Genomic DNA, 25,907 nt, shown 5'->3' with positions numbered 1-25,907 from the left:
AATTGTTCCCCCCGGTCACATATCACAGAGACGCACATTTTGTTGTCAAAAGATTTTCCACGTTGTTAGCTAGCTCGAGCATGAATGTGGCTTCGGAGACAGATCGTATCTTTATTGAACTCAGTAACTAAAAGGCAGTATGGTTGGAAAGATAAAGCGGGTCCGTGAAAAGCTTCATCAGGCTGCGGTTAAACTTGACAGTCCACCGTCCGGTGGCGCAAGATCCACAGATTTAGAAAAGGCACCGATTCCAAGTGGTTCATTCATCTTTGATGTAAACAAAACAAACAATGCACAGTTGCACATAAAGAAGGATGAAAACGCGAAGGTATTTTATCAACACATAATTTAACGTTCGCTTGCCAACTGCGTCTCTTCTAGATGGTTTCGCTAACGTTGGAGCTAAAACTATTGTTAGAACAGTTAACGTTAGCTAGCTAACAGTTATCTATTTCACTAGCTAGCTAGGATCATAATGTATACATGTTCATGGGATCAACCTAGCTGACTATAGAGAAATGACTTTGAAGTGTGTTTTTTCCCCCTCCAATAGATTTATGTTGGGTGTCAATGTGGATGTTCTCTTCCAACAGACCCCACTGATTTCCTTTCCAAGTGGAATCTTTGCTGGCACACAAATCAGCCCTGAAGCCCTTGTGCAAACTCTGAAGTTTGAAGAACCATCCAATGACACTGTTACACCTGCACAGAAAGGTAAAGACACTTTGATTGTCAAACCAAATATTTAGCTACTTAATCAGTGGAAATCTGCACGAGAGTACTTCTCTGTGTGTCTCAACAACGAACCGTATTCTACCTTCAAGTACATGCATTTCATTTTCGTGACGTTTTAGCTCCCCCAAACGTCCAGGAGACATTGTTTATTTCCAGCAACATCAACCAGGCACATAGTATTTTTCTGAACACAATATGTTATTCTCTTCTACCACAAGAGGGCAGAAAATACAAAGGAATCACTCGACGGCAAGTGACTTGTGATGTGACGATGGCAACAGCTCAGTCTATGCAGTATATTGCTTAGCGATGGCAACAGCTCAGTCTATGCAGTATATTGCTTAGCATTGGTATAACATTTGTAATGAAGAAAAGTAAGTAGGATGTTAATCTATAGATAAGAAACGATGCGCCCGCCAACCTCTTCCCTCTTGAGACCTAGGCTCTTTTTGAATAAGCTCAAGCTCAATGTAAGTCAGTCAGAGCAGCTTACTTCAGCTGCAGTGGCAGAGCTGCAGCAAGAAGCCCGTCTTCTTTGTTAGACAACAGAGGACTGGTTCTATTAATAGCCGCTCTGCAGCATAAATGGTTAATGCACGAAATCAAGGTTCTGTTCAGTCGCCTGCATCAGTGTTCCTCCCAGACTAGATGAGTCGTGGCACCACTGACGGACACAGAGGAGGCTGGTGCTGCAGGGTGTAGTTCTCTTGGTCGGGTACCTCGCTGCGGCCCCATGGGAAAGCATCAGGTGTTCCTGTCCCTTGTGTATTACAGTGTAGCAGTGATTATGTCGATACACAGCGTGTAGTAGTCTGCTCTGACTCTTTGTCAGAAAGACTGTCAGAGAGCTGCGTTGAGTGTCACTTTTACTGTTTGTCTTTCTCATCAAGGTTGTTCCAATGTCTTGTCTCTTGCTTGTTTAGGCTTTTGTCTGTAGTGCATGGTGGGAGGGGTGTTCAGGGGTGCCCGGTCCCTGGCTGGCTGGCTCGATCTCTGGAGATGGTGTCTGGCTGTTCCCTGTAGCTAGTGAGCAAGGATTTAAATAGCTTCCGTTTCTGCATTCTGCTGTTTCTTTCCTCTTCTTGCTCTCTTACTCGCTTGCAGACGCACACACACTGCTAACGAGTACTCAGTCTTCAGCCTTTTCTTGCGTCAAAACTAACAGGGTGTGTTAATACATTGGATGTGTGTGATCTAATAACGACGGGTATATTTAGCTATGTCTATTGATTAGGCTAACTAATTAAAGCAAGTGATTTCCTGGCTGATGACAAGTGTATGAGATAATACATTTAAAAAAAGGACAGGGCAATGAGATGCAGTATTCCATCTGTTGCCATGGTGAAATGTTTGTCAGCGTGCTCTTGTTTTCCCAAAACAGTGTCTGTATATTGGCCTCTTTGTGAAATGGTAACTAGGTTCTGGAAAGCAAAATCTAATTTGACACTACATTAGTGGGAAAGGAAAATTGAGGCGATATAAGTAAGGGTTCATTAAGAATGCTGCATTTCATTCCTGTCCATGGAAATGGTATGAATTGGATTTTTTCCCATCTCATCTAAGCAGACAGACATTGAGAACTGTAGGCTCTTCTAGCTGTGAAAGCTGCTGTGATTAAAGCACTGCCTCCTTCTACACATTAACAATGAGGGAATGGAAGGGCGCCGGCGTAATAGAGAGCAATTATTTTAGCCTACAGCTTATCACTTCAGCTAAACGCTGTCACGTTGTCGTGTTAATAGGGGTTTTTCACCTGAAGGATCCCAAATTCACTTTCACTGACTCTACTACATTAATATTACATTTATTTTGGTTCTTCTTTGCGATCACCCTGTCCTCAGCGGTGTCTCTCTGCCCACAGGGATTAAAGCCCCTCTGGTTTCTGTTTGGGCATCTGTCCAGCTATCCACTCTACTTTGCTATGCTGTTAATTATAAAATACTCTGTTCTCTCTGCCGGAGCAGAAAGAAGCAAGCAAATGCTGTGTGTGTGTCATGTCTTTTCATCCGTTGCCTGTTGTAGGTCCCCCTGGGGGCTTGTATCCGAGCAGATATAAACTCTTATCTGCCACTTTTAATTCGATTGATTTAATTAGTATTATTATGCACACTTACTGTTGGTGCTTGGCATATTTGTTGGCACTTTGTGTGTGCATGTTTGTGCGTGCCTTTTGCCTAGTTAAATAAAGGTTAGATACTTATTTATTTATTTTTTACATTTCCCATCCTGACTTTCAGTCTCTGCAGTTGATTTTCTTTTAGGCCTATTCATAGTCTTCACCAGGGCTCTACGCTGACATTTAAAAAATATATATTTTACAAGGAGCATGTGTACACCTAAGTTATACAATTTAGGAACACAATTCAAAATATTTAAGGCAACAAGCTGTTTTCTTTGTAGTAATGGTGCAAGCATGAATCTGCCAGGACGCCAGGTCGCACAGCAAAATATTTAGGCTCATATGCGAGTAAAACGGTCGCACTGTAGAGCCCTGTTCACTTCCATGTATTCTGTGCTACGTGCATCTTGAACAGAACAATCTCTGTTTCAAAGAGCAGAACTCCTTGCTGCCATACCACGGCGTGATGTTAAAAGCGATGAATGCGGCAGTTGATCATTCAGTGACCACCACTGTTTTGACAAAGAGCGCTCTTTGCACTTTTTAATAGGGGATATCAGTATCTGAGCCAGGACCCGGTGAAACCACCTCTTTATCTTGTTGTCAGCGCCCCAAAGGCACTACCCCTCCTCTCCTCCACCTAACAGAGAGCTGCCTGTCAATTAAGCCAGAGAAAAGGTGGAAAGCGGAGAGGCTAAGCGGGGGCAAACCCAAGCAGGAAAGGAAATATGGAATTCTCCCAATCACTCACAATAAAGCCTAATCAAGTTTCACGTTTTTGTCACGTGCACTAGTACAGTGAAATGCCTTTTCTTGCGATCTCATCGGTGCTATCTATTTCACTGTGTGCTGAGAACCCAATCCTCTCTGGGGGAACAGAGAGGGAGGTGGGAGGTGGTAAGTAAGGCTTTCTTATGCCACCACAAACGGCCCCAGGTCGGGTCGGGCTTCACCCATCAGCAGTTCAGGACCAGGGCTGTCAGGGACGGGGATGCAGCAGTAGTAGCGATGCCTATCTGGCCCCTGTACTTCTGCTGCTACAGCAGGACAACACATTTGTTGTCGACACTGCGGTGGCAGATTAAAGATTGGACCAGGCAGGAAGGAACTGGCCTGTGATGAAAGTTGGTGTGTGTGTTGCTGCTGGAAGATTTGTATCTGAGCCTGGGCTGACGATGCACGTAGAAATGAAAAGAGAGCGATGAAAATACTTTCGCAGGGTTTGATAGTTTATTTTTACGCCACCATGTTTTGGCTTGAGATAAACTCTGTGATATTGAAGCAGTTTCCAATATAAGGTTAGAGATTTTCGGCAAATTATTAATTTATTAGTTGCAGTGATATACCCCGGGGGTTAAGAATGACCCTGATTTGTGATGTGGGGGCTGGGTCTTGTCCTGACTCATCAATCGCCATGGCAGCAACAGCAGTGTAGGTGGCTGGGAATTGGTGAGGTCATCCTGTCAGCGAGAAGGGAGTCAGTAACTTCATTACTTCACATTAATAGGTTGTGGTTAGGTGTGGCCCAGTTTGTAGAGCATGGCGCTTGGACCACCAATTATCGTTGGTTCCATTCCCGCTGGGGCCTCCCATATGGAAAATATATGCAAACCTGACTGTAAGTCACTGGATAAAAACATCTGCTAAATGGCATATATACAGTATATGAGGTTAGTTGGAGTCAGTGTCACACTGTGTCTTTCGTAGTAGTGATGGGGGGGAAAAAATCGATACAGTTACATATCGCATGTGTATATTATTTTGGATGATATTGTATCGATACTTTGACTCGAAAGTATCAATTTTGAAAACTATTGTGCTAAGTAGAGTTACCCACATGAAAAAATACTATAGTATACTATGGTATAAATTAGAGGTCAACCGATTATGATTTTTCAATGCCGATACCGATTTATTGTAGGACCAAAAAAGCCGATACCCATTAATCTGACGATTTTTTAAAAATGTGTATTTGTAATAATGACAATTACAACAATACTGAATTAACACTTATTTTAACTTAATATAATACATCAATAAAATCAATTTAGCCTCAAGTAGATAATGAAATATTTTTTATTTGGTTTTAATAATGCAAAAACAAGTGTTTGGAGAAGAAAGTATAAGTGCAATATGTGCTATGTAAGAAAGCTAATGTTTCAGTTCCTTGCTCAGAACATGAGAACATATGAAAGCTGGTGGTTCCTTTTAACATGAGTCTTCAATATTCCCAGGTAAGAAGTTTTAGGTTGTAGTTATTATAGGACTATTTCCCTCTATACCATTTGCATTTCATTAACCTTTGACTATTGGATGTTCTTATAGGCACTTTAGTATTGCCAGTGTAACAGTATAGCTTCCGTCCCTCTCCTCGCTCCTCCCTGGGCTCGAACCAGCAACACGACGACAACAGCCACCACATCGAAGCAGCGTTACCCATGCAGAGCAAGGGGAACAACCACTCCAAGGCTTAGAGTGAGTGAAGTTTGAAACGCTATTAGCGCACGCTAACTAGCCAGCCATTTCACTTCGGGTTACACCAGCCTCAACTCGGGAGTTAATAGGTTTGCAGTCATAAACAGCGCAATGCTTGATGCACAACAAAGAGCTGCTGGCAAAACGCACAAAAGTGCTGTTTGAATGAATGTTTACGCGCCTGCTTCTGCCTACCACCGCTCAGTCAGATACTTAGATACTTGTATGCTTGTATGCTCAGTCAGATTATATGCAACACAGGACACGCTAGATAATATCTAGTAATATCATCATCCATGTGTAGTTAACTAGTGATTATGATTGATTGTTTTTTATAAGACAAGTTTAATGGTAGCTAGCAACTTACCTTGGCTTACTGCATTTGCGTAACAGGCAGTCTCCTTGTAGAGTGCAACAAGAGAGAGGCAGGTCGTTATTGAGTTGGACTAGTTAACTGTAAGGTTGCAAGATTGGATCCCCGAGCTGACAAGGTGAAAATCTGTCTTTCTGCCTCTGAACGAGGCAGTTAACCCACCGTTCCTAGGCCGTCATTGAAAATAAGAATGTGTTCTTAACTGACTTGCCTAGTTAAAGGTATATTTAAAAATAATAATAATAATAATATTTTTTTTTTAATCGTCAAAGCGGCCGATTTAAAAAAAAAAATAAAAAAAATAATGTTCCATTATTTATTTGAGGCTAAATTGATTTTATTGATGTATTATATTAAGTTAGAATAAGTGTTAATTCAGTATTGTTGTAATTGTCATTATTACAAATACATTTTTAAAAATCGGCCGATTAATCAGTAGCGGCTTTTTTGGTCCTCCAATAATCGGTATAGGTGTTGAAAAATAATAATCGGTCGACCTCTACTTTCAACCTTGTAGCTAGGGCAGCAGGACAGAGTGGAAAGCAGGCCAATGCAGCAGCACACTCACCCAGCATGAGCACTTTTAACCATGTTAGCTGGAGCATAACTCCCATATGGAGGACATTACCTCAATGTAGATTATTTCTCAAAGTGAATCATTCCACTTGGCATAATTTCAATGTTGAATACTATTGTGAAAGCTATTATTGGGACAGTCCATACCAGTGTTGGGGTCCATTTCAATTCAGGAAGTATGCTGAAACCACAATTCAAATTTTTCCCAGTGCGTTTCAATGAAAAAAAATTGATCTGAATTTGCTTTACTTTCGAAATTGACTGGAAATGAAATTGACCCCAACCCTGGTCCCATACCATAATGGATGTTTGCATAATGAGAGAAGCTGTAGGATGTTTTTAATAGCAGTGGATAGGCGAGGAGGAGGCAGGGGAATGACAAACAAACACTATGAATTCTCTCACTTGTGACTTACTCCCACTGTCCCACACTGACAGTTTCATTGCCGCAGAATGATATTAGCTACGACCACACAACCCAGACATCCCTGCCAGCTCCCCCTGCCAACCGCGCTGCCCACTCCTTTCCTTTAGTTATTTTCCCTTCCTGCTATCGTTAGTGGAGAGTCATTCCCCAACAAATGTAGGCTGAAGAATTGATTTGCCTCTACAGCGTGGGCACTGTGTATTGTATTATCATAACATGATTGGAAATAGTTCTTTCCTGCCTTTCCTCCTCACTTTTGTTGATAAGTCAAATCCATTTCTAACACATTAAAGTACCTATTCAAATACATTCTACAAGGAAGCTAGATTCAGACATGGACTGGCACAGTACAGATGATTTAATAGTTATTAGGTGGGTTCTTATGTCCCCCCCCCCCCCCCCCCCCCCCGAGACACCCTCTGAGAGTGGGGTCATGGCCAGTAACATAGTAGCTTAGTAGCTACACTCAACCCAGTACAGTGATTAGGACCCCAAGGCCAATTCCAGCACACTCGCACATTCCCATGTGCTTTTAATGTCTTTCTGTTGTACCAAATATCTGTTTTTCGAAATGCTACGTGAGAACTGTTTTCAAAGCTTACGTTTCAACTGGAAGTACCTTAAAGCTGGAATCATTAATTGCTACTTCCATTTTTGGACTTGATATAATTAATGACATACCCCGTTGAAGAATATAACTTATGCATGCCTTGTGAGCTTAGTTCAACGATCATACCCAAAAAATATAAGCTTGTTTACTCCAATGTTTGTAAAGAGTGCAAATGTAAACAAACACTGGATTGCCTGAAAACATGGTTAAAACAAACCAAGAAAAATGATCATGGATCGTCAGGCCTTGCATCCCTAGCTCCGTCTATGAATTTGAGAGTGGTCACATTTTCTCCAGGCCCATCCCTCAGCGTTTTACAAAAACAGAGGCGGGGTGCAACCCATGTCACTGCCTCGTACCACCTGTCCGTAGGCTATATCCAACATTTAACAGAAGCTCATCTGCGTCATTAAATGAGATGCTATTGATCGGGGAGGTGAAGGGAGTGGTGCCCCATTAAACAACATCTCCAGGCTCTCCGTCTCTGCTCTGCACAACGCTGTAACCTCAAGCTGCCGTTCAATGATTGGACGTTTCTAATTGAACACTAATGATAGATACGACATCTACAATGTCATGGTAACGATGACGACGTGATTCATCTGAAAAGGTCTGGATGAATAGACCTAGTTATTGATCCATCGTCGTGGTTATTGTCATTGGCAGACGAAAACAACATCTATCAAAACGAAACAGATCTCCTTTGTTCAGATTGACAGGAATAACATATTGTCGCTGAATAGGCAACCACAAAAGTGCTGTACGACCCCTCTTAAAATGAGATCCCAGGGTACAATGTCGCCTTTTCGGAGATGATGCATTGTGGCACTGTGTGTTGACATAAGGAACATGAGAGTAAGAAAGGTCTCTACTAGAGATGTTGCGGCGTGCAGCATTTGGGTCCCATTGAGTTCCACTTTACCGATCTCTCAGACATGTCAGTCAAGGACTGCGGCGTTGCTAATTACAAAGCCAATTCCATCAGTAGGCTCTTAGCTACAGTGGGGCAAAAAAGTATTTAGTCAGCCACCAATTGTGCAAGTTCTCCCACTTAAAAAGATGAGAGGCCTGTAATTTTAAGTATTTGGTCAATAACAAAGGTTTCTCAATACTTTGTTATACCCTTTGTTGGCAATGACAGAGGTCAAACGTTTTCTGTAAGTCTTCACAAGGTTTTCACACACTGTCCCTGGCGGCGTAGTGTGTTACTGATGGTAGGCTTTGTTACTTTGGTCCCAGCTCTCTGCAGGTCATTCACTAGGTCCCCCCGTGTGGTTCTGGGATTTTTGCTCACCGTTCTTGTGATCATTTTGACCCCACGGGGTCAGATCGAGGGAGTGATCATTTTGACCCCACGGGGCCAGATCGAGGGAGATTATCAGTGGTCTTGTATGTCTTCCATTTCCTAATAATTGCTCCCACAGTTGATTTCTTCAAACCAAGCTGCTTACCTATTGCAGATTCAGTCTTCCCAGCCTGGTGCAGGTCTACAATTTTGTTTCTGATGTCCTTTGACAGCTCTTTGGTCTTGGCCATAGTGGGGTTTGGAGTGTGACTGTTTGAGGTTGTGGACAGGTGTCTTTTATACTAATAACAAGTTCAAACAGGTGCCATTAATACAGGTAACGAGTGGAGGACAGAGGAGCCTCTTAAAGAAGAAGTTACAGATCTGTGAGAGCCAGAAATCTTGCTTGTTTGTAGGTGACCAAATACTTGTTTTACACCATATTTTGTAGAATTTTTAATAAATTTATTTGCAATGTGATTTTCTGGATTTTTTCCCCCTCATTTTGTCTGTCATAGTTGAAGTGTAACTATGGTGAAAATTACAGGCCTCTCAACTTTTTAAGTGGGAGAACTTGCACAATTGGTGGCTGACTAAATACTTTTTTGCCCCACTGTATATACAGTTGAAGTCGGAAGTTTACATACACCTTAGCCAAATACATTTAAACTCAGTTTTTCACAATTCCTGATATTTAATCCTAGTACAAATTCCCTTATTTTAAGAATGTGAAATTTCAGAATAATAGTAGAGACCATTCTTTTTTACATCTTTTATTTATTTCATCACATCCCCAGTGGGTCAGAAGTTTGCATACACTCAATTAGTATTTGGTAGCATTGCCTTTAAATTGTTTAACTTGGGTCAAATGTTTCGGGTATCCTTCCACAAGCTTTCCACAATAAGTTGGGTGAATTTTGGCCCATTCCTCCTGGCAGAGCTGGTGTAACTGAGTCAGGTTTCTAGGCCTCCTTGCTCACACACGCTTTTTCAGTTCTACCCACAGATTTTCTATAGGATTGAGGTCAGTGCTTTGTGATGGCCACTCCTATACCAATGATTTTGTTTTCCTTAAGCCATTTTGCTGCAACTTTGGAAGTATACCTGGGTTCATTTGTCCATTTGGAATACCCATTTGCAACCAACCTTCAACTTCCTGACTGATGTCTTGAGATGTTGCTTCAATATATCCACTTAATTTTCCTTTCCTCATGAAGCCATCAATTTTGTGACGTGCACCAGTCCCTACAGCAAAGCATCCCACAACATGATGCTGCCACCCCAGTGCTTCACGGTTGGGATGGTGTTCTTTGGCTTGCAAGCCTCCCCCTTTTTCCTCCAAACATAACGACGGTCATTATGGCCAAACATTTCTATTTTGCAAACCGTAGTCTGGCTTTTTTATGGTGGTTTTGGAGCAGTGGCTTCTTCCTTGCTGAGTGACCTTTCAGGTTATGTCGATATGACTCGTTTTACTGTGGATATAGATACTTTTGTACCTGTTTCCTCCAGCATCTTCACAAGGTCCTTTGCTGTTGTTCTGGGATTGATTTGCACTTTTCGCACCAAAGTACGTTCATCTCTAGGAGACAGAACGTGTCTCCTTCCTGAGCGGTATGACGGCTGTGTGGTCCCATGGTGTTTATACTTGCGTACTATTGTTTTGTACAGATGAATGTGGTACCCTCATGCGTTTGGAAATTGCTCTCAAGGATGAACCAGACTTGTGGAGGTCTACAATTTTTTTCTGGGATCTTGGCTGATTTCTTTAGATTTTCCTACGATGTCAAGCAAAGAGGCACTGAGTTTGAAGGTAGGCCTTGAAATACATCCACAGGTACACCTCCAATTGATTCAAATGATGTCAATTAGCCTATCAGAAGCTTCTAAAGCCATGACATCATTGTCTGGAATTTTCCAGGCTTTTTAAAGGCACATTCAACTTAGTGTATGCAAAGTTCTGACACACTTGAATTGGGATTTAAGTGAAATAATCTGTCTGTAAACAATTGTTGGAAAAATTATTTGCGTCATGCACAAAGTAGATGTTCTATTCAACTTGCCACATCTACAGTTTGTTAACACGATATTTGTAGAGTGGTTGAAAAACGAGTTTTAATGACTCCAACCTAAGTGTATGTGAACTTCCGACTTCAACTGTATAGGGCCAGGCTGCAACACGGACACTTCATTTTCCCAAAGTCACGGAGCAGCGCATCGATCCTGTTTCTCTCTCTTTCGTCAACAGAGCGTGAAATCACAGGGATGGATTCAAAAAGAAAAAAAGCACACCACAAAATACTGTCACCTGCCCTGTCAGATATCAAGGTCATGTTTTGTGTTCAAAACAATTCAACCGTTGTACTGTAGTTTTAAATGAGTGATTTGCTTTTCTTTACCAACTCCATCTCATTTTCTCTCTCTCAAATGTGTACATTTTCCACTAGACACTCCAGTGATATGGTAGACAGTGACCATATGCGTACTGCCCAGCATCTGTTCTTTGTCATTGCGCTACAGGAAGCAACTGTCTGTGTGATAACCTCTGCTCTTATCGCCCAGTGTCAGTGATAGCGCTTTCTTTGTCAGGAAGGGCAGAGATGGGAACAAATGCTCACACACACACACACACACACACACACACACACACCACTGGGGCTACCCTAAGCACAGGGGGCCCTCAACTTGCTTGTCCCAATTACTGAAAACATTCCATCCCAGGATGTTTTTCTAAAGAGGGGGAAATAGATAGATATAGTAGGTAGTGTTTTCTGTTCTCAACCCCCCCTCCCCTCCGACGGTATCTCTCCCCGTTCTCCATGCCTTTGAACCAGGAAAGACATGCCACATGTCCTCTTCTGCCATATCTTCTTCTGAGGTGCTCACAACAATACTGTGATTACTTTCTCCCGTTGAGCATAAAGTTTTACGGGCTTTTCTTTTTCCTGTCCAATCAAGCTCTCACTGGGAAATGTCAATTTTTATACCCCAAACTCAAATCTGTTATTATAATTCTATTCAACTGTGAATTATTTATTTTGCAATGGGAACATTTTTACTGGTTCCATTCATCTTGTGGAAAAAGACCTGGCACATTTCAATTTCCGAAGCATTTAAAGAGTTGCCACCCTTCCTTTATCGTTGATGAATTGATTTGAATGTTGGTGAATTGATTTGAATGTTGGTAAATTGAATTGGCTTTGAATGATATTTTCTATTGTTGATGATGACCTCTTCACATACATTGTGGGTACCCTCATGGGTATGTTTTCTCTTACTGAATGTGTGAAGTATCAGTGTAACATTGTGGATGCTCACTCACTCACTCACTGTCTATCTGTTCACAGCCCCGGAGGAGAAGAAGCAGCAGACGAAGAAAGAGAAGATGAAGGAGCGGCGAGACAGGTGGCTTAACAGTGAGTATTATCATAACGTAACATAGATCTGACTCGTACTGTTTCTCCTATTTGACTGGTCTGTGACCCACGGACACCTTTTCCTTGTCAGCAGGAGTAAGGCACCCTCAGAGTTACACACAATCGGGAACTTTATTGGCAGGAACGTATGTGACTAATGTGGTTCTGTACAAAGAGAGATGATGAATGAATATATTGTCTATAATAGGCATATCATGATAATGAATGGTTAAGCAGATACAAGAGCAATAATAATATGGGCCGAATAGTGGTACTCACGTCTGCCCACACACCATCACACATGTTCACTTGAAGAGAGACTGAGTAGGCTCTGAGCAGGCAAGAGGACTGTGTCTGGTTCCCTAGCAACCACCAGACGCTAGCAACCAGTGGCCTGGTCACAAAGGTCAATAGGATATTGGGGGGCCAGTTCATGACCCCTTGATCCCTGGCACTGTTTGGGGCCTGGGTGGAGTGAGCTTCATTAAGTGATAAGACTCACAGGCAGGGGACTCCGTAACAGATCAAATGTTATTTGTCACATGCTTCGTAAACAACGGGTGTAGACTAACAGTGAAATGCCTACTTATGGGCCCTTCCCAACAATGCAAAATAGAAATAGCGTAAGAAATTGAAATAAAATAGCACAAGGAAAAAATAGAAAAATTATTACTCAAAGAATAAATACACAATGAGTAACAATAACATGGCTATATACACAGGGTACCCAGTACAGAGTCAACGTGTTGGGGTACAAGGTCATTGAGGTAGATATGTGCATATAGGTAGGGATAAAGTGACTAGGTAACAGGATAGATAATAAACAGCAACAGCAGCTATGTGCTGAGTCAAGAGGTTTGTGCAAAAAGGATCAATGCAGATATTCCGGGTAGCAACTGGTTAACTATTTAACTAACAATTTAGCCGTCTTATAGCTTGGAGAGGGGTAGACTCTGTTCAGGGTACTTTTTGTTCCAGACATGGTGCATCGGTTCCGCTTGCTGTGGAGAACAGTCTGTGACTTTGGTGGCTGGAGTCTTTGACAGTTTCAACCTTCACGTTTTTGTCTTTCGACACTCCTTAATCCTGACATTGGGGCTCTCTCCCAAAAGAGTTTACGTTTATCAAATGTAGGATTATGCCTTTTTGTGTTCAAAAATCAAATGTTTAGATGCCTTCAGGACATAACGGCATTAGGTCGGTGCGATGAGGAGCTCCATCCCCACTGATCTCTCCTGAGAACCTGAGGTCTCTGCGCTGCGCCAGCCCGCGACAGAGCTAGCTGTGTCAATGTATTTACAACCCCTTTTTAAAGCTACAGTCTGGCATTTGTTAGCCAGCTAATCAGCAGCCCTCTGAAATGACCATTGAACAGATTCCCAGATCCCAGATTGCGCTTTTAACACCACCACCTACTTTTCTAGAATTGTGATCACTTAGTAACCCAATATGCTGATCCAATCAATTCTCTGTGTAACACAAGATGTCTCCTCTGTGCATATCATTAGGCTCTAATGATTCTTTTGACTCAGTCTGAAATTAGAGACAGGCTGCGAGCCTCAGACCTCTGCAGTTTTCGGAAATTAACAAGGAGAAAGAGAGAGAGAAAAATAAGATAATTGCTTTTCCGACGTAGACCAACTGTATTCCAGGAAGAGGCAGGGCTGTCTGTATCTGCAGCATGGCGGTCCTCTGGATCTGTACTGATGAGGATGTGCAAAATATGTGTTGACGAATAAGGGTTATTATTCCGACTGTATATTCCACAGAGGTGATTTAATGCCCCATGTGTTCCTTCTTTTAGCCTAAATAAGAGACGGAAGTGGCAATTCAATCAAGTATCTAGCTACAGTTCTACACAATCTGGAAATAGCCTAAGGATTAGCCTAAATGACTTGTCTGCTGAAAAATTATTCGCTGTTCATTTTAATACCTTCAACACGTCCTGTCTATGATCTGGTCGTATCCACCAAAGTCAGAATTGATACTTAAAGCCATAAAGTTTAATGCGCCTCAATTTTCACCTGTTCACAAACTGTACGTCTGTACCGATGACATCTGGTTTGAATATTCCTCCCTTGCTCTGATCACAGTATTTGTTCAAGTCTGTGGTGATGTCGGATTTAGTGTTTTGCCGCTGATATGGTCACAGTCAATTACATGGGCAAGTCTGCACATAAGAAACCGTAAGGCTCATAGTCATCATAACTCATGGCTGAAATGGATGGGATCAACACCACTCTATGATGAAAGCCAAAAGGCCCAAACCACAATGCTTTTAACCATATGTTTTCAATCTCAAGAGAAAGAGATTGTCCTCATACACTATATAGTATGTGCACACCCCTTCAAATGAGTGGATTTGGCTATTTCAGCCAAACCTGTTGCTGACCGGTGTATAAAATCAAGCACACAGCCATGCAATCTCCATAGACAAACATTGGCAGTAGAATGGCCTTACTGAAGAGCTCAGTGACTTTCAACTTGGCACCGTCATAGGATGCCACCTTTCCAACAAGTCAGTTCATCTAAATTTCTGCCCTGCTAGAACTGCCCTGGTCAACTGTAAATGCTGTTCTTGTGAAGTGGAAACATCTGGGAGCAACAAGTTCCAAACTACCTCTAGAAGCGACGTCCGCACAGTAACTTTTCATCGGGAGGTTCATGAACTGGGTTTCCATCCGAGCAGCCGCATACAAGCCTGCGCAATGCCAAGCGTCGCCTGGATTGGTGTAGTGCTCGCTACCATTGGACTCTGGAGCAGTAGAAATGCGTTCTCTTGAGTGATGAATCACGCTTCACAATCTGCCAGTCCGATGGACGAATCTAGGTTTGGCGGATGCCAGGAGAATGCTAACTCTGACTGCGAGCCAGGCCTAATTGTCCAACCTCAGTGCCCGACCTCTCTAATGCTCTTGTGATAAATGGTCCCCACAGCAATGTTCCAACATCTAGTGGAAAGCCTTCCCAGAAGAGTGGAGGCTGTTTTATAGCAGCAATGAGGGACCGACCCCATATTAAATGCCCATGATTTTGGAATGAGATGTTTCATGAGTAGGTGTCCACATACTTTTGTTCATGTAGTGTATAAATGCCACTCTACAAAGGGTTATAGGTAATCTTGGTAAGGCTTGTTGTGGAGGCACATCTTTGACATACAGTAAGTCTCTGCTGCTTGTGCCGTGATGGAAACATTGTAACCTTCCTGAAACATCAAACAAGAAAAGCGTCAATACAGGATTAAGATTGAATCCTACTACACCGGCTCTGATGCTCGTCGGATGTGGCAGTGCTTGAAAACTATTATGGACTACAAAGGGAAACCCAGGCGCAAGCTGCCCAGTGACGCGAGCCTACCAGACGAGCTAAATGCCTTTTATGCTCGCTTCGAGACAAGCAACACTGAAGCATGCATGAGAGCACCAGCTGTTCTGGATGACTGTGTGACAACGCTCTCGGTAGCCGATGTGAGTAAGGCCTTTAAACGGGTCAGAATTCAGATGGATTACCAGGACGTGTACTCAAAGCATGCGGGGACTAACTGGCATGTGTCTTCACTGACATTTTCAACCTCTTCCTGACTGAGTCTGTAATACCTACGTGTTTCAAGCAGACCACCATTGTCCTAGAGCCCAAAGAGGCGAAGGTAACCTGTCTAAATGATTACCGCCCCATACCACTCACGTCAGTAGCCATGAAGTGCTTTGAAAGGCTGGTTATGGCTCCCATCAACAGCATTCTCCCAGACACCCTAGACACACTCAAATCGAAGACTGCCCCAACAGATGACGATGAAACAGGCTATAGGGAGGAGGTCAGAGAACTAGCAGTGTGGTGCCAGGACAACAACCTCTTCCTCAATGTGAGCAAGACAAAGGAGCTGATCGTGGACTACAGGAAAAAGTGGGCCCAACTGGCCCCCATTAACATCGACGGGCCTGTAGTGGAGCGGGTCGAGAGTTTCAAGTTCCTTGGTATCCACATCGTCAACGAACTAGCATGGTCCAAACACACCAAGACAGTCGTGAAGAGGGCGCGACAATACCTTTTCCCCCTGCAGGAGACTGAAAGGATTTGGCATGGGTCCCCAGATCCTCAAAATGTTCTACAGCTGCATCATCGAGAGCATCCTGACCAGTTGCATCACCACCTGAAATGGCATCTGACTGACCATAAGGCGCTACAGAGGGTAGTGAGTACGGCCCAGTACATCACTGGGGCCAAGCTTCCTGTCATCCAGGACCTATATAATAGGCGGTGCCAGAGGAAAGACCATAAAATTGTCAGAGACTCCAGTCACCCAAGTCAAAGACTGTTTCTTTGCTACCACACGGCAAGCGGCACCAGAGCGCCAAGTCTAGAATTAAAAGGCTCCTCAACAGCTCTACCCCCAAGCCATAAGACTGCTGAACAATTAATCAAATGGCCACCGGACTATTACATTGACCCCCCCCCCCCCCCCCCCCTATTTCTTTTACACACTGCTGCTACTCACGGTTTATTATCTATGCGTAGTCACTTCACCCCTACCTACATGTACAAAAGACCTTAACTAACCTGTAGTTAGTTATTGTGCTACTTTTTATCATTTAAAAATATTTTTTTACTTCAGTATATTTTTACTTTAGTAAATATTTTGTTAACTATTCTTGAACTGCACTGTTGGTTAAGGGCTTGTAAGTAAGTATTTCACGGGGCTTGTAAGCATTTAAGGGCTTGTAAGCAAGCACTACACTTGTTGTATTTGGCGCATGTGGCATTTAAAGTTTGATTTGATTTAAATGCTTTTTTTGTGTGATATTTAGAGATCAGCTCCATCAAGCTGGCCAAGGAGCAACAAGTGGCCCAGGCTAAGAGGGCAGCCATGCCCGTTGTGGGTGACATGAGGCCGCTGGCAGACGCCCTGCCAGAACTCTGCCAGCTCATCCCCTCCACCACCAAGACCTCCAGAAAGGCCTCCAGAAAGAACCGTGTGTAAGTACATATCCCTGGGGAACAACCCCAACAATGCTATGATTTCACACCATCCTCTTTTTCCTCACACCCACTGACTGTTCTTACAGCTGTTGGTTTGTCTGGCAGGCCTTGTTTCATCCATGAAATGGGTCATAATTTTCTTTACCGTCATGGCATAGGTTCCATTTTTGTCACTCTGTCGTCTCCTCGCCCTGTCCAACCCTTTGTCTGCCTTTTGTCAAGTTGAGTTTATCCAAATGAATTTCAATCCTCTGTTTTAGGTCTTTCTTAGCATTTTTGTCACAGGAATACATGAGCTCATAATGTCCCAGTGTTTGGTTGGTCTCAGGGGCCCCTGGTAGCAGGGGCCAGCCCAGCAGCAGTGCTTCAGGACGCTGTCACTGGGTTTAATGAGCCATGTTACAGGAATGACCTGGATGGACATTCCCATATATTTTCCACACAGTACATTATGACAGAACCAGAGTGCCACAGCACACAATACTCCCCTACCTCTACAGTATGGCCTTCAGCACAGTTAGCCAGGCTTTAGTAAGTCTATTTGAGGCGTAGAGGACGGATGTGGCAGGGTTGCAAGATAATAAGTGAGCAATTGACTTCCGTTCAAAACAGAGGAAGAAGGAAGAGGACTGGGGTGTATTCATTAGCCGGATTCCATTGCAAAAATGTTGGTCTTTCACAAAGCCTTTCTATTAGACAAATGCAGGTAGGTCCCTCCCCGTTTCATTCCCTTTGGTTCCTAGAGTAAACGCTAAACACACCAAACGTTTTGCAATGGAATTCGACTAATGAATACACCAGTGGTGAGATTATGCCGTAAAATGCACTAAATAAGAGGGGAAGAAGTCGCCTCCCAACGGCGATCCTGCAAGTGAATGATGTCTGATCTCGTTCTGAGGACATTTCAATTGTGCATTATACCATTCCTCTTTGGTTTCTGGATGCTTCCAGGGTTATTTATTGCAGTCAAATTCAGCTCGGGAAAGCCTCAGTGGAGCTTGTTTATTGTAATGGGCAGTTTTTCAATCAGTCATAAATGTCTGTATGACTTAATGCCTTGGAGCCAATGCCTTGCTTTTGTTTTTTTTAATGTGCTACAGCTCTCTCTTTCCCTTTCTCTCTCTCTCGCTCTCTTTTTTTAATTTCTCTTTCTTTCTCTCTCGCTCCTTCCTGTCTGTTTCTATCTGTGTCCCTCTCCCTCTCTCTTCAGCTTAAAGATAAAGTAAGACAAGATGGGGGCTCAGCGGAGCACACACAGGCCTACCTCCTAATTGTAACGATCAGACTCAAAACAAAAAAAAAGCAATGCACCATATAGGTTGTATAAAAGGGCCCTTTAGACTGTTCCAATACATGTAATTAGCCTCGTGGCTCTTGCAAAGCCTTCCATCAGAGTCCATGGAGACACGGTTGCTAGGCAGTGGCGAGGTTAGCTCCCTTCTCACAAGTTAATTTTCCCAGGAGTCCGAAGTAGCAGGCGCTATAGAGAAGATCGAGAACAAGGCTCGGAGAAAGGTTATTTGCTGGTGAAAGGCAGTCTTTTGATGAAGACCAGGAGATGGATGTGGCAAATTGCCTTTGAACCCGTTTTTGACATGCCCGTTGTATATTCATACAAGGAAGTCACGTAAGGCTTAATACTGTTCTGTCGGGCTGACATATGGACGTATTTGAAGTGTGAAACAGGGATCCTAACATAAGCCAAAGGCCAGAGATGTCAGCAGTGACTATAAGTGTGTGTGTGAAGTGTGAACAAGACCGGCTTATGACCGCCAGCTGTGTGACACTGGAATTCCTCCCTGACTGAAGTTATAATTTTGGAATTCTCCATAGAGTAGATCAAACGGGACCAGGCAGATCATGTTAAAGGAATGGAACGTTTGTTCTTTTTCCATTCCGATGATTTTTGACCTGGCTCGTCGCGCTCTAGTGACTCTTAGACGGGCCGGGCGCCTCCAGGCTGACTTTGGTCGTCAGTTGAATGGTGTTTCCTCCAACACATTGGTGCAGTTGGTTTTCCGGGTTAAGCGGTCTGGTGTTGAGTGCGGTTTGGCAGGTCATGTTTCAGAAACAATTAATGAACATGCACCTGTGGAACGGTCGTTAAGACACTAACAGCTTACAGACAGTAGGCAAGTAGGTCACAGACCATAGTTATGAAAACTAAAGAGGCCTTTCTACTAACTCTGAATAACACCAGAAGAAAGATGCCCAGGGTTCCTGCTCATCTGCGTGAACGTGCCTTAGGCATGCTGCAAGGAGACATGAGGACTGCAGATGTGGCCAGGGTAATAAATTGCAATGTCCATACTGTGAGATGCCTAAGACAGTGCTACAGGGAGACAGGATGGACAGCCGATGGTCCTCGTAGTGGGAGACCACATAGAACAACACCTGCACAGGATCGGTACATCCGAACATCACACCTGCAGGACAGGTACAGGATGGCAACAACAACTGCCCGAGTTACACCTGGAATGCACAATCCCTCCATCAGTGCTCAGACTGTCCGCAATAGGCTGAGAGAGGCTGGACTGAGGGATTGTAAGCCTGTTGTAAGGCAGGTCCTCACCAGACATCACCGGCAACAACGTAGCCTATGGGCACAAACCCACCGTCGCTGGACCAGACAGGACTGGCAAAAAGTGCCCTTTGACGAGTCGCGGTTTTGTCTCACCAGGGGCGATGGTCGGATTTGCGTTTATCGTCGAAGGAATGAGTGTTACACCGAGGCCTGTACTCTGGAGCGGGATCGATTTGGAGGTGAAGGGTCCGTCATGGTCTGGGGCGGTGTGTCATAGCATCATCGGTCGCATCATCGGACTGAGCTTGTTGTCATTGCAGGCAATCTCAACGCTGTGCATTACAGGGAAGACATCCTCCTCCCTCATGTGGTACCCTTACTGCTCATCCTGACATAACCCTCCAGCATGACAATGCCACCAGCCATACTGTTCATTCTGTGCTTGATTTCCTGCAAGACAGGAATGTCAGTGTTCTGCCATGGAAAGCAAAGTGACCGGATCTCAATCCTATTGAGCACGTCTGGGACCTGTTGGATCGGAGGGTGAGGGCTAGGGCCATTCCCCCTAGAAATGTCCGTGAACTTGCAGGTGTCTTGGTGGAAGAGTGGGGTAACATCTCACAGCAAGAACTGGAAAATCTGATGCAGTCCATGAGGAGGAGATGCACTGCAGTACTTATTGCAGCTGGTGGCCACACCAGATACTGACTGTTACTTTTGATTTTGACCCTCCCTTTGGTCAGAGACTCATTATTCCATTTCTGTTAGTCACATGTCTGTGGAAATTGTTCAGTTTGTCTCAGTTGTTGAATCTTGTTATTTTCATACAAATATTTACACATGTTAAGTTTGCCGAAAATAAGTGCAGATGACAGTGAGAGGACTTATTTTTTTTGCTGAGTTTATAGGGCAGGTAATCAAGGAGGTGATGGAGTCCCGGTGAGTATTGACACACAGGTGCGTGTAACGATGGTGACAGGTGTGCGCCATAACGAGCGGCCTGGTGTCCTAGAGACCGGAGAGGGAGCACACGTGGCAGATATCCTTTGTTTGCGCTTATGTACTGCCCTCTTCAATTCAAACCACAAGATTTCAGTGGGTGTCAAATCTGGAGACTGAGATGGCCTTTGCAAAATGTTGATTTTGTGGTCAATTAATAATGTCTTTGTGGATTTTGACGTATGCTTAGTTATTGTCTTGCTGGAAGATCCACTTGCAGCCAATTTTCAAGCTCCTGGCAGCGGCAACCAGGTTTTTGGTCCAAAATTTCTTGGTACTGGGTAAAGGGCATGACGCAGCTGGCCAGTGGAAGCAAAATAGCCCATAACATCAAAGATCCACCACCATATTTTACAGTAGGTATGGGATTATTTTCAGATCAAATCAAATGTATTTGTCACATACACATGTTTAGCAGATGTTAATGTGAGTGTAGCGAAATGCTTGTGCTTCTAGTTCCGACAATGCAGTAATAACCAACGAGTAATCTAACCTAACAATTCCAAAACTACTACCTTGTACACACAAGTGTAAAGGGATAAAGAATATGTACATAAAGATATATGAATGAGTGATGGTACAGAACGGCATAGGCAAGATGCAGTAGATGGTATCGAGTACAGTATATACATATGAGATGAGTAATGTAGGGTATGTAAACATTATATTAAGTAGCATTGTTTAAAGTGGCTAGTGACACATGTATTACATAAAGATGCAGTAGATGATATAGAGTACAGTATATACATATACATATGAGATGAGTAATGTAGGCTATGTAAACATTATATTAAGTAGCATTGTTTAATGTGGCTAGTGATATATTTTTCCATCAATTTCCATTATTAAAGTGGCTGGAGTTGAGTCAGTGTGTTGGCAGCAGCCACTCAATGTTATTGGTGGCTGTTTAACAGTCTGATGGTCTTGAGATAGAAGCTGTTTTTCAGTCTCTCGGTCCCTGCTTTGATGCACCTGTACTGACCTCGCCTTCTGGATGATAGCGGGGTGAACAGGCAGTGGCTCGGGTGGTTGTTGTCCTTGATGATCTTTATGGCCTTCCTGTGACATCATGGTGGTGTAGGTGTCCTGGAGGGCACCTACACCCCCCCCCCCCCCCCCCCCCCGGTGATGCGTTGTGCAGACCTCACTACCCTCTGGAGAGCCTTACGGTTGTGGGCGGAGCCATTGCCGTACCAGGCGGTGATACAGCCCGACAGGATGCTCTTGATTGTGCATCTGTAGAAGTTTGAGTGCTTTCTCATGCGTTCTCATTTCGAAGCCAAACCTACCACGGGTGTGTGTGGCCCAAGAGCTATACTTTCATGTCATCCAGCAAATGTAAACACCTAGAGTTTGCTAAACAGCATTGGCGCTTGGATTGGAACCAGTGATTTGGTCAGATGACATGACAATTAAGCTCTTTGGCCACGCACACGAGGGGTGGGTTTGAAATGAGAACGCATGAGCAGAAAAGAGCCCCATACCAACTGTATAATATGCTGGTGGATCTTTGTTATGGGCTATTTTCTTCCACTGGTCCTGGGGTATTATTTGTTAGACAAAATCTATTTCTCTGTGCAATTGCATTAGTATAAATTAATATAATTTCCTTTTTTTTTTTGCATACAATATAGATCAGTATTTGAATTATTTACCTCACCATGTGAGCAAAACTTTTTAGCGGCCTCCCTTGTGACGGCGAAGAGGAAAAAATGTATGTTTTAAGTTTCCTGCAATTCTACACATTTTGTCATGGGTTGGATGCAAATGTTTGCAGTTTTTAATATCATAACTGATTTATGAATGGATCCCAACCCGGTCGGTAATTCGACCATGCTTACTACAAGTTTAAATAGCTGGCCACTAGACTAATTGACCAATCACATTTTTTGGGGGCTGACATGGGCTAGTTGAGTGACTGATGCACAACCAACTTTTTGAAATTGCACCTTGTGTATTCTAACTCTCAACAATAAGTTGATATCGCCACTGAGTTTTTTGTTTGTTGTTGAAATTGTTCCGCAGGCCTACAAAAAGGGGTACGGCCCATGGTCCGCCAGTTGCTAATGCCTTCAGGCATTATTGACTAACTAGCTCTTCAGCCAACACATTCTTTCTTCAGTTGCCAACGATATCAAGTTCTCAGTTGTGTTCCATCTGTGTTATTATGAGAAGAGTTGATATTTATGATGATAATATTTGATTAATTCCAGCTATGAACTCTTGTAGCTGTCCTGTCCTGGATGGACCTTTTTAGACTAGACTGTGTGTTTACTGTAGCTCCACAAGGCTGTTTTCACCTTTGACCTTTGGCTTCCCCACTGCCTCCAACCTAGCTGCAGTTCCCATGACCTCTTTTGCTGAAAAACACATTTATTTGGATTGAAATAGTTTTAATTCGCAAGCAAGTCCGTGTCTACCCCCTTTTCACTCTTGTCTGTCAAACGTGTCACAACTCGCAAGAGCACATGTTTTGTCCCGTCGTGCCCTTGTTATATCTTTGCTGATGTGTTTGGTAAACTCAACATCCATTTTTGCCATAGAAACAAGGTTTTTCTGTACATCACAACTTGGCATGGTTAATTGTTGGACAAGGCCAGAATGGATCAGCTCAGTTGGCCTGCCTCCATCTCTGTCTGTTATTAGTAAATGAAGTACTCGTCTGTCTGGCCCCAGTCCTAAATAACTAAACACATACAGGAAAGTCCTAACTATGGCACTGCCTGGAACCATCGCACATGGATAGCACATTGTGGTCATAACTACCATTTAAAAAAATATATATACACTGCTCAAAAAAATTAAGGGAACACTTAAACAACACAATGTAACTCCAAGTCAATCACACTTCTGTGAAATCAAACTGTCCACTTAGGAAGCAACACTGATTGACAATAAATTTCACATGCTGTTGTGCAAATGGAATAGACAACAGGTGGAAATTATAGGCAATTCGCAAGACCCCCAATAAAGGAGTGGTTCTGCAGGTGGGGACTACAGACAACTTCTCAGTTCCTATGCTTCCTGGCTGATGTTTTGGTCACTTTTGAATGCTGGCGGTGCTTTCACTCTAGTGGCAGCATGAGATGGAGTCTACAACCCACACAAGTGGCTCAGGTAGTGCAGCTCATCCAGGATGGTACATCAATGTGAGCTGTGGCAAGAAGGTTTGCTGTGTCTGACAGCGTAGTGTCCAGAGCATGGAGGCGCTACCAGGAGACAGGCCAGTACATCAGGAGATGGGGAGGAGGCCGTAGGAGGGCAACAACCCAGCAGCAGGACCGCTACCTCCGCCTTTGTGCAAGGAGGAGCACTGCCAGAGCCCTGCAAAATGATCTCCAGCAGGCCACAAATGTGCATGTGTCTGCTCAAACGGTCAGAAACAGACTCCATGAAGGTGGTATGAGGGCCCGACGTCCACAGGTGGGGGTTGTGCTTACAGCCCAACACCTTGCAGGACGTTTGGCATTTGCCAGAGAACACCAAGATTGGCAAATTCGCCACTGGCGCCCTGTGCTCTTCACAGATGAAAGCAGGTTCACACTGAGCACATGTGACAGACGTGACAGAGTCTGGAGACGCCGTGGAGAACGTTCTGCTGCCTGCAACATCCTCCAGCATGACCGGTTTGGCGGTGGGTCAGTCGTGCTCGCCAGAGGTAGCCTGACTGCCATTAGGTACCGAGATGAGATCCTCAGACCCCTTGTGAGACCATATGCTGGTGCGGTTGGCCCTAGGTTCCTCCTAATGCAAGACAATGCTAGACCTCATGTGGCTGAAGTGTGTCAGCAGTTCCTGCAAGAGGAAAGCATTGATGCTATGGACTGGCCCGCCCGTTCCCCAGACCTGAATCCAATTGATCACATCTGGGACATCATGTCTCGCTCCATCCACCAACGCCACGTTGCACCACAGACTGTCCAGGAGTTGGCGGATGCTTTAGTCCAGGTCTGGGAGGAGATCCCTCAGGAGACCATCCGCCACCTCATCAGGAGCATGCCCAGGTGTTGTAGGGAGGTCATACAGGCACGTGGAGGCCACACACATTACTGAGCCTCATTTTGACTTGTTTTAAGGACATTACATCAAAGTTGGATCAGCCTGTAGTGTGGTTTTCCACTTTAATTTTGAGTGTGACTCCAAATCCAGACCTCCATGGGTTGATCAATTTGATTTCCATTGATCATTTTTGTTGTCAGCACATTCAGCTATGTAAAGAAAAAAGTATTTAATAAGAATATTTCATTCATTCAGATCTAGGATGTGTTATTTTAGTGTTCCCTTTATTTTTTTGAGCAGTGTGTATTTTTACATTTTTTAACCATAATCATTCCATATGAAATCAATCACTTTTTGACCATCTTTGTCATTTTGTCTGTCCCTCTCAGGCCAGTGAAGAAGAAGCCGGAACCAACAGACTTCAGCCTGATGAAGCCAGCACAAAAACGCAAACTCCTGTAAGACCTCACATTGACCTGTACCCGACCATGGCCAAACCACCACTGATGATCACATGTCTAACTTGTTTTTCTCCATGAGAAAATGACATGAAGTTTAAATGTAAATGTTGTCCTGCTGATTATCAGCGCAACCAAGATAATAAACTGCCCATCTGCTGTTTATTTTTACCATTATTATGTCTCTTTATTTTCTATTTTGTTATTACCATACGACCTACGTGTTTTGTTTTGATCTCAGGGAGAGTGAGACCAGTCGGTTTAGTGAAGCTGTGAAGAACCTGGCACACAGCAAGACTAACCCTCTGGCAGCTATTGGTGAGCATCTGAGGAAGAGACTGAAGCAGGAAGAGGAGCAGGGGCCTAGCTAACGTGTTCGACTGGAGGCGCCATTTGGATCTGCAGTAGAGCAGAGACGGGGGGGTCGTGTTTGAGATCGACTACGCTGCAGTCTGCAACTGCAGACTGACTGACTGACTGATCTAGAAATAACCTTGCATCCTATATAACTACTTAATATTATTTGTCGATCAGTCATAAATTGATGCTTTCAAACACGGCTATGGCACAAGAAAGACCCTGCCTTTTATTTAAGGGTGATGCCTGCATCCCTGTGGCCAATCTACCAAACCTGCCAAAATCAATGGGCTCTTTTTGATTGAAGTGGTTTTGGTCATTGTGCACTATACCAGTAAAACATCAGAGGACTTACAGGTTGTCTGAGTAACGGCAAAGTTCACAACGCCTAATTAGATCAAGCCCCCAGTTCTATAGAAGTTGAAAATGAATAGTTACGTTTGTGGATGAGGGAAAAACAAACGGATGTTGTAAATGTTAAGAATAGATCTGTCATCAAAACGTCTCCTTTCAATTTGCGTACAGTATCTCTTCCACCTTTTCTTTTTAAGCAATATTAAAAATGCAATACAGTACA

General features: G+C 43.6%; 1 protein-coding gene across 1 annotated transcript; it reads left to right on the top strand.

The window, feature by feature from the left end:
* The first annotated feature begins 6 nt into the window (after positions 1-6).
* Positions 7-25,907, top strand: LOC109890115 (protein FAM207A-like). The gene is made up of 6 exons (XM_020482067.2): positions 7-328; positions 594-714; positions 11,948-12,016; positions 16,822-16,990; positions 24,905-24,973; positions 25,215-25,907. The coding sequence occupies exons 1-6, from the start codon at positions 140-142 to the stop codon at positions 25,342-25,344; spliced, it is 747 nt and encodes a 248-aa protein (XP_020337656.1). The 5' UTR covers positions 7-139; the 3' UTR covers positions 25,345-25,907.

This window comes from Oncorhynchus kisutch, linkage group LG5 (genome assembly GCF_002021735.2).
Source record: "Oncorhynchus kisutch isolate 150728-3 linkage group LG5, Okis_V2, whole genome shotgun sequence".
NCBI lineage: Eukaryota > Metazoa > Chordata > Actinopteri > Salmoniformes > Salmonidae > Oncorhynchus > Oncorhynchus kisutch.
This window is presented reverse-complemented; position numbering and strand designations above follow the sequence as displayed.

Coding starts and splice junctions, on each gene's coding strand:
- LOC109890115 (XM_020482067.2), top strand. CDS start 140: ATGGTTGGAAAGATAAAGCGGGTCCGTGAAAAGCTTCATCAGGCTGCG. Junction 329..593: donor AGAAGGATGAAAACGCGAAG/GTATTTTATCAA, acceptor CTCTTCCAACAG/ACCCCACTGATTTCCTTTCC. Junction 715..11,947: donor TGTTACACCTGCACAGAAAG/GTAAAGACACTT, acceptor ATCTGTTCACAG/CCCCGGAGGAGAAGAAGCAG.